The 15,581-nt window shown below is 33.5% G+C and overlaps 1 protein-coding gene across 1 annotated transcript in view; it reads left to right on the plus strand.

Annotated features, from left to right (window-relative positions):
- The window catches only part of LOC118189344 (inactive tyrosine-protein kinase transmembrane receptor ROR1-like), a 547,474-nt gene that overhangs the window by 275,457 nt on the left and 256,436 nt on the right, over nt 1-15,581 (plus strand). The window contains exon 3 of the mRNA XM_085825243.1: nt 8,114-8,196. Within this exon, the coding sequence (XP_085681369.1) occupies nt 8,114-8,196 (83 nt within the window). The remainder of the gene's footprint in view (nt 1-8,113; nt 8,197-15,581) is intronic.

Raw genomic sequence — 15,581 nt, forward strand, 5'->3', positions numbered from 1 at the left:
TTTGGCGATTGGGTCCTCTAATCCCCAGTCGCCCTTTAAAAGGAGAAGTATATGAGGTATTTCTTTCTTCCTCTCTGCATGCCTTCGTGGTGTAGCGGTAGCACATTCGGCACGTGTTCGAGAGGTCCAGTTGCGAATCCCGAGGAGCGCATTGTTCAATTTTCATGTCTTCTGCTTCATAATAACCTAATGATTCTACAAATACATTAGAAAATAATCTAAAGCTAAGTAAATGTATATATGTATTTTTCAAATCTTGGAAAGGAGAGAGGAAAATGATCTTCTCTTGATGGTGAAAGGGGCGCATGAGATAAAATAATTTGAGAACCATTGATTTAATAAATGCTAAAGAATTGCAGAACGACAGGAAATTACCATTCAGTAACGAAAACAAAGAGCGAGTTCTTTAATAAATGAGAATTTAGTTTATTGAAATAACAGGAGTAAATTCTGTTCCTCATCCCTTCGAAAGAATTTATTTTGCTTTCTGTTTCGGAAACGAAAAATATGGGAAACAATAACAAAACAACAATACACTTCAGAAGAAACCAGGATATAGTATAGCAATGAATTTTGATGCTGGGATTTTCGTTCTAGGCAATAAATAAATAAATAAATATACATTACCAGGCATACTTCCTTCATAAATCGAAGCGTAACTATATTTTTTACTTCATCCGATCACGGAATAACACGTTCGAGAAGTTGGGTTTAGTGCGCTTTTCTGCTATTTATTTTGATGCGTGGTTTATGACACTGGGCTATCTGTGGTTTCGCTTCATAAAAAGCACTCAATGCGTTTGAAATGACATTACGAAAGGGATTATTGGTTGTGATAGAGAATATTGGTAGGAGAGATTGGGTTTTGGGGTTTTCATTTCCGTATTTTGTATGTGATAGAGAAGATGCAACGCGTAAGTTTCGAGGAAAGTAGGTATTTTTGATCATTGGATTCTCCGTTGCCATGGAGACGAATTTCGCTACACATTTTGGTGAATATTTCATAACTGTTCTTGTTAGAAATACAGCAACTTAATAAAAGAGTTGTATTTATGAATAAATAATGAAGGATATATTTCTCCTCTCGTGAAATCTCTGTTTAGTTATGAAAACAAAGTTTTCGATTATATTCTTTGAATAAAATAGAATATCTTCATTGTTTATATTGGCAGCGAGTTTCGATGGAATTAAATTAAAAAAAAAGCATTAAAGCACCGGAATTCAAAAGACCGAGAATAAAATTTTAATCAGTTTTTGAAACTATTCAGCATCACATTTCACACATTCAAACTTTGGTTTGCAATCGCGGCTTTGGCAAACAAAGCTTAGCAAATTCTGGTTTGCAAAATAACCATTTGTATTTGATTGCATTGAAATGCAAATGGAAAGAATGTTATAAAATACTTGTTTTCTAAAAAAACGAAAAACAGTTTTGTTAAATTTTAATGACAGAAGTTTTATGAAAAGAGGTTATGCAAATATTAATAACAGTAAAATATATAAAGTAATAGATCTTATTTATTTGATTGTTTCTCTCCCTGCGCTTTTACCCTTACGTTTTTCAGTATATGATGCAGTAACTTCTAATTTATTGCAATAACATAATATATATATATAAATTATGTTATTAAGTGCATATTGTGTTATTATGTGGGAAAGTACATAGTTACTGATGTTAGAACTTTAACTGACTTTAAATACACATTGCGATAACATTAGAAGACTACTCATTAGACTATATACTTTTCCTAAGCTTTCCCTTGAGAAATAATACTTACCACGGAGTTATCCTCTTTAAATTCTGAAAAGGTAAAATTAATATAAAATTGGGCGGGGATAGCTGAATAAATTAAGGATAAACTTATTTATTGTAAAAATATTGCAAATTGTTTTGAGAAAGAAAAGTACGAAATACGTCCTATAATTCTTAAACCTAATACATTCTCGCAAAATAAATATCTAAAACTACTTTCTTAGTTGTCTGAATAACTCCTCTTGACTTTTATACACTAACTACGATGGTCCCTTAAATATCGAATTCTGTTAAGAAAAAACGGTTTTTTTTCACAGCTTCAAACTATTCCTGAATGTCTTAACTTCAAATGATTATCGCCACTTTAATTTGAAAGAAGCAAAAGCAAATACCACTTCAGTTTTATGAAACAAAAAGAAGTCACTTGAATCCAGGTCTAGTGAATATGATGGATCTACTTAACCGAAGTTGAAACTGCCACAAGTGAATAATAGTCTAAGACGTCTAAACTTTAATTTCTTGGAGCTCTGGAGTTCATGTAATTGATCCAACAGATTAGCATAATAAAACTGCCATCGAAGTATGTTAACCAATATCAATTATAATCAACAAATAGTAGTCTCCATTCCAAAAATTGATGGCCCAGATTCTGATACTGTGGAGTCAAAGAGATGCTGTGAGCGTTCCAACTGCGCTCACAAAGTATTTTATTTCAAAGAATAACCTCAAACACATTTCTCACATTGCAATAAAAATATGTGTTTTCCGTTTCATAAAAATCTGCTAAGATTGATGCTAATAAGTGAATACTAGTGTAAGTTAAAAATTCAAGCCTTTAACTTGATTCATACAACAGATTTCTTGATTTGGGACTTTGCTTTGCTAGGCATAAATAAATTTTTTATTTGCGTTGAAGAAAAAGAAAATCTTGAGAGCATTCTATTGACGTTTCTCCATTTTTAACACATTCTAGCAATCTGTCTTCCGTCTACCTCCTGTCCACCAGAGATATTTGACATCCCCAGCGCTTCAAGTAGGATTATTTGCCAGTGACTCAGCGATGATATCTATTAATTCACCAATCTATAAAGCTGCCACTCAACTACTTTTCATCACATATTACTAGAATACAGCTGATATTTCTTGAGAGACTTCACTATCATACTTCAACTTGTTTCTGAGATTACCTTCGAGTAAGACATTCTCTACCTTTTGACGACAGCATATCGAAGCAGTATATCATCATATACTAGTCTGATAGTATAGTGTTCTTTTTTTTTAAAAAAATTGAGCTCATGCATTACAGTGGTGAATAGTCCCAAATCAAGAATTTTGTTGTGGGAATCAATTTAAAGTCTTGAATTTTTTTAATAACTATAGTATTCCTTCAGCAATCGCAGCAGATCTTTATTGAACGAAAGGCACATGTTTTTATTATAATGTGAAATATGTGACTGAAGCTTTTCTTTGAAGTAAAGTTCTTTGTGTCATATTATAATTTCTGATTTACAACCAAAATTAAACTGCTAGATTGCGCTAGCTAATTAATATTACGAATTGAATTTTTTAATATTGACCGAAAACCTTTTAAAATTAGTTTTTATATGCATCCCAAGAATTTTATATTATAGCAGTGTCTTGCCAGGGATGGAAAGCAAGATTTAATATAAGTAGCGTAATAATTAGGTGAGGATGAGGTTAAAGAAATTAAAAACTTTATCACTGGAAGTAAATTTTACGACGAGAAAGAAGTTAAATTAATTCCAAATCGAGTAACTGAGGATCGAGAACTTGAAGAATAATGCCTAAGAGCTGAGGAAGCGAAAGAAAACGCCAGGCTTAGGAAGCAAATGCAAAACGCCTGGCTCACGAAGTGAAAGAACATCGTTTGTCTCTGGAAGCAAAAGCACGTGAATTAGATATACATAGTGACTTAAATTGTAAAATCAGGAAATATCAGCTAGGGAATCACCAATGAATATAGTTGGATTGAGCAATAAAATTCATTTGGTACATATACTATTGTTGATATTTTTTTAAAAAATTTTACTCGAATAGGACTTCTAAAAGAGGTGTAGAGCAATCAAGTGACGTCTTTTATGAGTTAGCGTATATCTAATTTCCTAGAAAATTTTAGAAATAAAGTTGTACGAAGTTCTGCTTACCACCCTTAAAGCAATCCTGTAGAGAGAATGCACAGAACTTTAAAAATAATCCTTCGAGTGCTATCTCTAGAATCTAGTCCAGACTAGTAAAAAATCGTATCTCAGGTTTTATTTTCTCTTTCAATTACTATACGCGACAGTACAAGGTTCTGTCCAGCAGAATTACTTCACGGCTGAAATTTGCTGACTCCATTTATACACTAGTGAAATAAATTAAGAGAATTTGCATATTTTATCGAATTACATAAAAAGAATTGAACTGAAATAAAAACCACTGCTTCTAGATAAAAATGCAAATCTTGTGCGGAAAATACGTAAGCGTACATGTGTGTGTAGGCGGAGCCAGCAGAAAAACAGGTTCTATAAGCGCGTGGAGGGTAAGAAGAATTGCGTTCGCTGGCAAAACTCCGAATTTCTTGGTGTTATTTTGTAACAATCGATTAAATTTTGTAATTAATTTAATTTTGTAAATTTTGTAGCATTGGAACAGTAAAAATGTGTAACCACCGGCGTTTAGATGATGGAATGAAATGGCGAATTGTGAGGAAGTTAGAGGTAGACCAATCGCAAGTCCGGTTATGCAGAGAGTTTAATTTATCGCCCAGCGTCGTGTGCAACCTATGGAAACACATCTATCGAGAGAAAGCCTGGGAAAGGTCGTCTAAGAGCCACGACTGTCAGAGAAGATCGCTATTTGTCCATTTTAGCAAGGCGTAACAGAGGAGCCACAGCTTTTCAACTCTCTCGGGACCTGTATGCAGCCACAGGAACCCGTTTAACAAGGGTGACTGTTTCCAAAAGACTGAATGAGAGAGGGATGTTTGTCAGAAGACCGGCTGTTTGCCTCCCATTTACGTCTACGGACAGGAGAGTCCGATTAGCATGGCGCAGGCAGCATAGTGATTGGAGTACGGAGCAATGGGCGACCGTTCTGTTCACTGACGAGTCCCGTTTTAGCCTAAACACCGATTCTCGCCGTACTTTCATATGGAGAGAACCAGGGACCCGCTACCTACCCTCCAATGTCCGCTAAATCAACAATTATGGCGGGGACGGTGTAATGGTCTGGGCAGGCATCATGTTAGATGGCCGCAGACCTCTCCACGTCTTTGACAGGGTCTCTATGACTGGTGTGAGGTATAGGGATGAGGTCTTGAAGCCCTATGTTCGCCTTTTCCGGGGTACAGTAGGTCCCGAGTTCATCTTACAGGACGCGAGGCCACATAGAGTTCTTCTGGTCGGCGAATTTCTCGATAGTGAGGATATTCGCCGGAGGGATTGGCCAGCCAGATCTCTAGACCTCAACTCTATACAGCATCTCTGGGACGCACTGGGGAGGGCAATTGCAACTCGCAACAGCCCTACGAGAACCATCCAGGAACTGAAAACAGCGTTGTTGAAATAGGGGGACCAGTTGCCACAGACACTGATAAACTGCCTTATTTCCAGCATGACATCACGCTTCGAGGCCTGTATGGCTGTAAGAGGGGACCATACTCCCTATTAACCCATTTCTTTTATGTCTTCTGCAACCGCTGTTTCAGAACTTCAGTTTCCCATGAGTGTTACACACAAACATGTCTGTCTATTATAACTGCTGAATGTTTATTTTGTTTGTATTATATCAACCTATGTTCACACCAAATTTTATTAAAATCTGTCCAATAGTTCTGGAGATCGTAGATCAAATATGAAATTTCTCTTAACTTCTTTGCTGAGTGTACTATCATATGAAAAATTATCTGGCTAAGAAGAGAAAGAAAAAAGCATAGTGGAATATGTGTTTGAACTAATGAATCGAACAACGTGATGTCAAGAACGTTGTCCAGCATACGGAAGAAACCAAAGAACTGAAAACCTTGTCAGTCAAAGGCAAAACAGCCACAAAAAACAGTTAAAGGCAAAACAGCCACAGAAAAACAGTTAAAGGCAAAACAGAATAGAAAAAAATGGTACAGTCACAAAGCCGTAGGACGTAAATTTCAAGAAGGAGACTTAGTTATAGTTGTGGCTCCTTCGAAGCCAAACGAAGTATTAGTTAAATGGGTTAAGTGGGTATGTCCTGAAAAAATAGTTCGAAAGTTATCAAAGACAAATTATATGATCAAGTTTCCCGAGAAAAATAAAGCTTAGGTGTACCACATCAGTATGTTGAAACCGTATTTTTAACGAGCAGAAAATTTAAGCTTACTATATTTAGAAAAGAGTTTAAACGACTATGAAATATCAAGACTCAAGTGCTGTTCAAATACTGAAATGTCTGAAATTTTTCAAGGTTTCCAGTTAAATTCATTATTGTCTGAAGATAAGCGGGCATCTTTAAAGCAGTTGATATATAAGCATTCATGTATTATCTTCATTGAACCTGCATGCTTTACAGACCATGATGTTGAACTAGAAGTAGGTAAAGTAATATGAAAACTTTATCGAATCTCTGCCAGACAATTTTTAAAAATTGAAAGAGACAAGATGATAAAACTCAAAGTACTAGAACCAGGTGAATCGGATTTAACTCTTCATTGTACTGATTGATGTTCCTCGAAAAGAGGCAAGATCATGCATTGATTATCGTTGCTTGAACAAAGCAACTTGAAAACAATATTTTCCCATGCCAAATATTGCACAAACTAGTTAGTAGAAAAAGTGTCATCTACCAGATATATAACTGTTCTAGGTCTTACTCGAGGTTACTGACAGATGCCAGTAAATAAAAGAGCCCAGCATTACGTTGCTTTCTTGACAAGTTTTGCACCCTCAAACCCTTAAGGTTACCATCCAGGTTAAAATTTGCGCCATATAATTTTAGCCGTTTGATGTCAAAAACTGTGAGAAATTTTCTGTACCCTATATTGACGACGTCGTAGTAATCTCGCCAACCTGGGATGAACAGTTGAAATACCCCGAAATTATCTTGAAAAAATGAAAATTTCTAAACTGCATATTAAGCCTTCGAAATGCTAGTTTGTGCAAACGGCCGTGAAATATTATGGTCATGTACTAGAACAAGGTCAAAGAAGACGGGAAGACGTAAATATAATAAATAAATTGAAATGACTTCGTGGACTGTACACCTACCATGAAAACACATATCAGATCATTTTCAAGACTTCCGAGTCATTATTGAAGGTATATTTCCAACTTTTCTGTGGTTTTTGCACCATTAACAAATCTGTTAGAAGGGGAATGTTGAAAATCAACTAAAAATTGGATATTTGATTTAAAAAACGTTTGTTGAAGTCAATGAACTGTTACCAGAAAATCTAGTCTTACACAATTCGAGCTTTTCGTAACCATTTATCGTTCAATGCAATTCTTTTAATATTAGTGTTTACGTTGTACAAACAAAGATAAATAGTAATGGCGAAGAGCCATCCAACAATGTATCTTAGCAAAGCGTTTCCACCTACTTAAACAGAAGTGCATTGCGATCTAAAGGAAGTATGCTGTCGTTGTCTTTGCAGTACAAAAGTCAAAATTCTATCTAAACGGACCTCATAAATTCATTATTCAGACTAATGATAATCCGTTAGTGTGGTTAAATAAGACGATGGGGCTCTATTACGGGGGGCTTTGATCTTTCAACCTTTCAACTATGAACCTGTGTGTAGAAAGGGGAAGCACTGTCAAAATGTTAAAAGTTTAAATCCTGCACCCAGATATCTCCCAGCAAAAAATAATGTATACTAAGTTTAAAGCTTCATTGTTTAAATTATGATTTTTCTGTTCTTTTAAATATGGATTACTTTTCTTTCCTTTCTTGCAATTCCCGCCTGATTAGCCGTGTAGACGTTATACCCGGTATTACTCCTCAGGGTTACTATGCTGAAAGGTTTGTTCTTCCGTGACGTCACAGATTTCGTAACTATATCTGTAACCTTCGTGCTTCTATTATTTATAAGTTATTTTTTTAAGTTTTGGAGCATATTTTTTATTTTCATAATAGTAAAACGAGTTTATCTGCATACAAAATATTAGAAAAATGACAAATATGACACTTTGCAATGTAAATGTTTATTATATAATAATATAATGAAGAAATGAAAGCAATGCAATAATAAAACTTGTTCTCGTAGTTATATTTTTAGCAACTAATTAAAAGCCTAAGTAACTAAGTGACTAAACGTGTGAATAAGAATTTCTATATATATTTTAACATAATTATGCAATAATTGAAATATGTTCTATTTTTCCGTAGGAAGCCTCCATTTAACAAAGGACCAAAAGATGAAAAGAGAGGAGACGGTGATTTTAGAACAACAGATGACGACATTGAATCAAGTAAGGCCCAGAAATATTAATATAAATTTAAACTTTCTAAATAACATGTAACTTCTTTGTTATATATGCAAGGAAATTTGCAAAATTCCGTAAGAACATTAGATAAGTTTTCATAATTTTTTTGGAGAAATTTCTATTTTATAATACAATTCTAATTGGGTTTCAAATTGGCATTATTAAATTAATTTTTATCTTCTTTAATACATTTCAATTCGAAAAGCATATTTTTAATAACATTTCTTAAGAATACGTTTCACAATATACGCACACACATTTTAATTCTCAGATACTATAAATTTTATTATAGCTTTATTAGAGTGCAAAAGAGTGTAAACTATGGTGAACTATTGTTTGCCAATTTTAGCTTTATAATTTTATGTATTTTGTGCTTATTTTGCCTCAACACTGAAAGCAAGAAATACTAAAAACTTGTACAAATTTCTTAATACTAAAAACTTTGTACAAATTTCTTAATAGACTTAAACCTAAACGAATAAATGTTTTTTTTTTTTTTTTTTTTTTTTTTTTTTTTTTTTTTTTTTTTATCTCGACAGAAGATTAAAATAATAATTCCTTTTTCTAATTTCTATTTCCGAATTATGATTATTTTTATTTTTTGTTCTTACATCGAAAATATTTAAAGAAAATACATTAAAGAAAAGAAGCATCGTATACACAGCATGCTGCCAGTATTTCCACGCACGGATATACTATAATACTTCTTAAAGTTCTTTCTCGAAAATTTGGTTTTAGTTCTTAGAACAGTGATAACATTTTCAAAGCAATCTTGATTCATTCCTCTTTTTGCTTACATTTACTGTAGAATGTAGATTAATATTGAATTAGTATAGATGAAGTTTAAATTTTCGGATTGAGTAGATGAACTGTAAAGGTGCAAAAAATATTCAGTATGTAAGAAATAACGTAGCATTAATTAAATAAGTTGCGATGTTAAAATAAATCTTACAATCTAGGAAGGATACAAATCGACATTTAACATTAACATTAATGAATGATGTCAACTTGATACTATATAATTTTAAAATATTAACTTTCTGATCAAATTCGTCCTTCCAATTCGACTCGTAAACTTGGGAACAACAAATGCGAAGAAAAGGTCGGCTCACTTTATTTTTCCCTAATTCATTTCTTTTTAGCGTGTTGCGCTTTATAAGAAGCATGCTAATAAAGGCGGACTCGAGGTGAAGTCTCAAGTGACGTGAAGAAAATAAATGCTACGCTGTGATGACAACATGAGTTTAGACTGCGACTGAGGCAGGGCTTGTAAAGGCCTTGAAGTGTCTATTTTAAAGTAACAAACTATAATGTTTCGTATAATGTTTCATATTCTGTTCCGCTGTAAATGTTAATATAAGGTAATTTCAGTGATGTAGGTAATTTCGTGTTAATAATGTTCTTGTTAACATGTTTATTAAATTTGAGATATCCTCTAAACCAGGACTAAAGAAATAAATTCTTGAGAATTAACGTTCCTCTCCCCAAAAGACAGTTTATAACTGTTTTCGTTAAGTTTGATTTATGTTAAAAATACAAATTTTTATTTTATATCCCTAACTTTGCATTGCATATACTATATACTCGACAGAGATTTACTACACAATATAATTTTAACATACAGTATTCCATTTATTTCTACTTTCTGCGAACTATAAACTTTAGTAGCAGAAGATCCTAATTTTAATCAAGAAATTTAATACTTTTAGGAAAGCAATATAAAAAACAAGCTAAGATCATAAATAAAGCGTTTACTCTTTTCTAGATCTCTTTTTTGGCGAAAAAAGAAAAGAGCAGGATTTTTTATTTCTCAACTGAGGCATCTTTATTGTACCAAAAGAGGTAAAAGAAATCTTCCAGAAAATATGACCCCGTAACTCACGTAGTAGAGAAAAAATATAGATCTGATCATATTATTCTCCAGTGCTGGATAAATAAATATTTAGATCCCACATAAAAAAGCACATTTTTATAATATTTTTTATTTCGTTTGAGAAAAAAATGCTCCCTTTGCTCCTGTAAAAGAGGTTCAGCGAGTTGAAAAAAAAGCTGGAATCATTTTTATATATATAAAAGTATCATTCAGTATTATTCAGCACTTTGCTGCCAAACGGCTTGAAAAGAAAACCTCATTTTTGTTTCTAGAAGCAAAAGTAGGAATAATATCGTCTGCTCCCCAAACGATCGTGCTTCAAATTATGTCGGAATTTCCTCTCCTCTGAAAGCGAAATAACCGGCTGGGAAGAGATATTACCTTCCAGTTCAGAAGCGAATGGGATAGAGCATACATCTCAGACATTGTGCATGTTTCGTCTGTGTTTTTGTTATTCTTAGGATTTTAATATCGCTCGGAAATAAAGCGCAGTTATCTAACAAGCAAAGGACCTATGTTTTAAATACTCGTAGAAATCAAACGTTTTCAGCTAAAGCTGGCCAAATTTAGAAAGATATTTCGAGTTTTGTAGAAGAGACTTGTGTGTCTTTGATTAAACAATGTGTACACGACGGAGCACTTTTAAAGTTGCTATATTGGCACCACAATCGGAAACTTCAGCAGAAATTCTCACGTGCTATCAAGCTAAAAGAATGGATGTGATTCAAAAAAGGAGATTTTAAGTAGATTTATTGGCTCCTGACTCCAAATTAATGTTCATAATAAGAAATCCGTTTCTTTAAATAACTTTAGTTCGCAATTTTTATTCGAAAGTAATCTTTATTAAAACTCTTAGCGAACATACACAATTTTTAGAACAATGAAAGTGAATAATCGTTTCGTTGCCTTTCCAAAAACAACAAAAAACAAATAAAACGATAATAACCATTTTAAAAATTTCTGTATAAGTCACAACAGTACTCCCTTTCCAGTAACTAAGTTACGGTAGACCATATTATTATCTTCAAAACACGCTATTTACAAAATTACATTATAGGTATATATAAATGCTAATCCCAAAATCGCGCAGGGTTTGTCCGTACTATACGCGACTATTTTTTGTAGGAAGCTTTTTAATTTTAGGAGGTAAGTCTGCTGGAGTTTGGCAGGTTGTCTTATTGACGTTGTTGATTGCTTCGTAGTAACGTCTGGTATTTGCAAGAAATATGTAGGCTTTAATCAGTCAATAGACACTGTAACGTCTTTTTCATTGATTTTCATAGTAAAATATTTTTCTTTTCTATCAACCACTTGGAAAGGACCATCGTAAGGAGATTTTAATTGCTTTTTAACCTGCCTTTGCGAATAAACATATGTGATGTTGTTTTCAAATTTTAGGTATGAATATGTTTTGGACATATTTATCGGATACTGTTATTGGTCCCCCAATTTGTTCCATAGTTTGTTTTTAGCTGCTTGAGAAAAATATCAGGTGGTTTAGGAGATGTGCTACTTTGGAAACATTTTCCAGGTAATCGCATATTTTGCCCATAAACATTTGAGCAATGGTGTATGCAGAGTCTTCTTGCATAGCTGTCCGTAGGCAAAGAAGAACAGATTGGAAGTGTTTCACTCCAGGCCAGACTACTGTGTGCCATAAGTGCGCTATTGAGAGATCTATGGAGGCGCTCGACCTTCTCATTTGCTTGGGGATGGTAAGCCGTTGTATGTTGCAATTTTATTCCACACGTTTTTGATACGTTGTTGAACAGCTCTGAACTAAACTGTGTTCCCCAATCTGTGACTAGGCGACATGGTGTACCAAATCTTGAAATCCAGTTAGAATAAAATGCTTTGGCAATTTTGTCTACTGCAATGTTGTTAAGTGGAATCACTTCCATTCAGTTAGAGTACCAGTCGATGCAAGTGAGACAGTAAATATTCTCATTTGATGGCGATAGGGATCCAATGAAATCAATATGCACCAAAAAATCGTTTTGAAGGCAGTCGAAAATCAACGAAACTTGATTTTGAGTGCCGACTAATCTTAGTGTTTTGGCAAGCCATGCAAAATAGAGTCTAAATCTGCACATTTTTACGGGTACTTGGCCAAATGAATTTAGACGATAAGAGCTTTACAGATGACTTTGCCAGGATGGGCTGCGTTATGCATTTACTGAAATATTTTCTTGCGATGACTGTCAGGGATATGGTCTGATATTATTCGTTCAAGTTTCACACCACAAATACTTCCCAGAAGGTAGCGGATACTGCTTGAAGTTCAGGGAAATTGCTGATGTCTTCAAACTTTGAAATTCCTTATCCACGATTTGTTCATCTGCAATTTTATCGTAGTCGACCGAAGAAATTTTTTCAATTCTAGATAAAGTATCTGCAAGATGATGTCTTGACGTTCTATGTGCTGTACATCAGTTGAAAATTGAGAGACGTATTGTAAAATGTCTAAATTGACGAGGTGATGCTTTTCTGCTTTTTTTCAAATGCAAAGATTATGGGTTTATGTTCTGTGACTCTTTTAAATGTTCTTCCTTCCATTAAAATTTGTAATGCTTGATGGATAGGTAAATTCCTAGTAACTCTTTATCGTAATGCGTTTGTGCTTCGTCTAGTTTTTTCGAATAAAATGCAAGAGGTTTCCGTTCCTTATCTTCAAATTGTTGAAGTACTACTCCAATCGCCGAGTCTGAAGCATTTGTATATAACGCCAGAGGTATTTCATGATTCGGAACTGATAAGAGTGATTGACTAAATCATCTTTGAAATTGTTCCTTAGCTTCATCTGTCCACTGAATTTTCCATTTATCTTTTTTCCGTGCTCCTTTAAGGTAGTCATGTAGGATAGGTTGGTTTTTTGATGCATTTTTTAAATATCGCCGATAAAAATTAATAAGGTTTAAGAATGTTCTGAGTTCGTGAACTGTTGTTCGAAGTTTGTAATTAATAAAAGTTTGGACTTTGTCAGGTGAAGGTCGTGATCCTTGAGGAATAATTAAGTTACCCAAGAATTCTATTTTTGTGTGTGCCAGATTATGGATTTGGAAACGTTAAAGCGGAGTCCATAGTCGTTTAATTTTTCAAACACTAGCTTCGAAAGGATTCTGTGTCGTTCTTCACTAGCTGATGCTATCAGAATGTCAACTAAGTAAGGAAAAGCAAAATTTATACCAGAAAGAACTTTATTTATAAATCTTTGAAACGCTGATTGTGTATTTCTGAAACCAAAGCTCATTAATTACTTTAAATTTGTATAATTCAAAAGGAGTAATAGTAGCAGTTTTACATCTGTCTTCTATGGTAATTGACACTTGATAGTAGGCTTTAAGTAAATCTGTTGTGGAATAAATATTTGTATCTTTTGAAATATGATGGAAGTCCTCAATCCTAGGAATAGGCTGTCTATCAGGAACTGTTCTATCGTTTAGCTGTCTATTATCTCCATATGGGCGAAGATTACCATCTTTTTTTAGTACAATATAAAGAGGACTTACCCATTGAGAACTTGAGAGTCTTATTATGTTATTGTATGACATCTGAAACAAGAGTATCAAATGTTCAAGTACTTGTTGTGAAGTGGAGGAGAATTGCTGAATTGTGAAAGATTGAAATTTCCTTCCGTGATATCTCCTTTTCCTTGGAAAGAAACGTCATCGCAGGATTTTGAATTCAGTACCAAAAGATAGATGAATGTCAGACGTACTACTATGAGATACATGGTACAGAAATATACATTAAATTTCGAGAAGATTACTATCTGCAATGTATGCATGTTTTGAAACCTCTGATGACCGACGGAAGTTCATCTTGTACTAGATGTCCTTGCTTCTTGTAAAAGACAAATCCTTTTGCACTTGCTATCACTAGATCTTTACCGTTAAAGTTAGCGATTGCCACTAATTTTGAACTCACGGATATAATGAATGCCACTGCATTTTATTTTCAAATGAGTTAAGATCATAAATTGGGAAACAAATCCTTTGTAAAGGGAATGTCAAACTCCACGTAATTCATTCACTCGAAATTTTCGACATTTAAATTCGTAGTACAACTCTACTAGCGATTTTCATTTTGCCTTGTAAAAGTAGACTGAACTCTGAACATCCAGTGGTACATGGTAAAGTTTCAGAAAGAGAAGATCTCTTATAATTTAAATGATCTCTGCAGTGCAAATAATTTAACAAAGCAGAATCTTTATGAACAGATTGAGCACAGTTTTGCAAGCATTAAATAGAATAAAATATTTTTAGTGCCAAATAAGGATTCTTAATTTACTTCATGATCGCATTATTTACCCCTTATTATTAATCTCATATGGAATACGTTCAATTACCGACTAAGTAATTATATTGTCCTGCTAATTTTATGCATGCCATTTGAGTTCAGGTGAACATAATATCGACTGATTCTTTTTTGTCTTCCATGAAATTCTATACAATGTAGAAATTATGATTGTGGTTCATGGTAAAGAGTGTTATGTCATAGTCTTAGACACCAAATCTGTTTGCCTTGCATGGTAAATCTGCTGTTAAGTAAATTTACGCTATTTTCTAATTTCTTTCCCAGTGGTGCAATATTCTGGGTAATAAATATATATCTTTAGAAAAATTCATAAAATTTGAGTAAAATGTTTAAAAAAAATCTGAAAGTATGCAGGTTTTATATTACGCCCAAAGGGGCTTTTTTTTAACGCTTTGTGTGTTACTTTTATTTATTAAATATCATATCCTCCGCACTTAAACCATGAAAATAAATTCAATAGAAATATCACAAAATATTTAAAAGAGCCTTTCTTTAGAATTTCCGATACATAGTCTCGACCCCAGGAGATTTTTTTCCCCTCGTACAGAGGAAAAAAAATGGAGATAATTCTTTTTTCCATTGCTCCCTTTGAAATCGTTGAGTTTGCTAATCAAAAATTCGTTAAAGTTTTATAAAATATGAAATAGATAAGAAAACAGATTGGACTTCCAGATGCCCATATTCAATGCGAGACACAGGCATACATTCATGCATATTCTTCATTATTTAATTTCTTTAAATATAATGCACGGCTCTAATATTTGGTGGCAACAATTTCAAAAGTGAAACAACGCCGTTTTATAATGAACGACAAAAAATGCCAGAACGAAATTAATAGCCCTTTTGTGCTAATAAAAATAAAAAAATGAATGTAAAATGCTCAAAAGGGCTCAAAGAGATCTTTCAAGGTTTTGTTATAATGTATCAGTATGGATCTATCGATAGAGATGGGCCAGGTGGAATAGTGGAAAATTTTATAGCATATTAGATGCTTTAACATGGAGACGTTACATAGCTCCTGTATATTTAAAAGCAAAAGATATGTAATGTTATTCTGTAAAAATGTTTAGTGTTTTTAATTAAGTATATCTTGAGATAAATGCATTTTTATTAAACCAATCAAATGAAAAAGTGAAAAATGATATTCTCAAGAACTGCATCTAATGCTTTTAAATCGTTT

This window comes from Stegodyphus dumicola, chromosome 10 (genome assembly GCF_044657685.1).
Source record: "Stegodyphus dumicola isolate Sdum_Otavi_A_Nest chromosome 10, ASM4465768v1".
Classification (NCBI taxonomy): Eukaryota; Metazoa; Arthropoda; class Arachnida; order Araneae; family Eresidae; genus Stegodyphus; species Stegodyphus dumicola.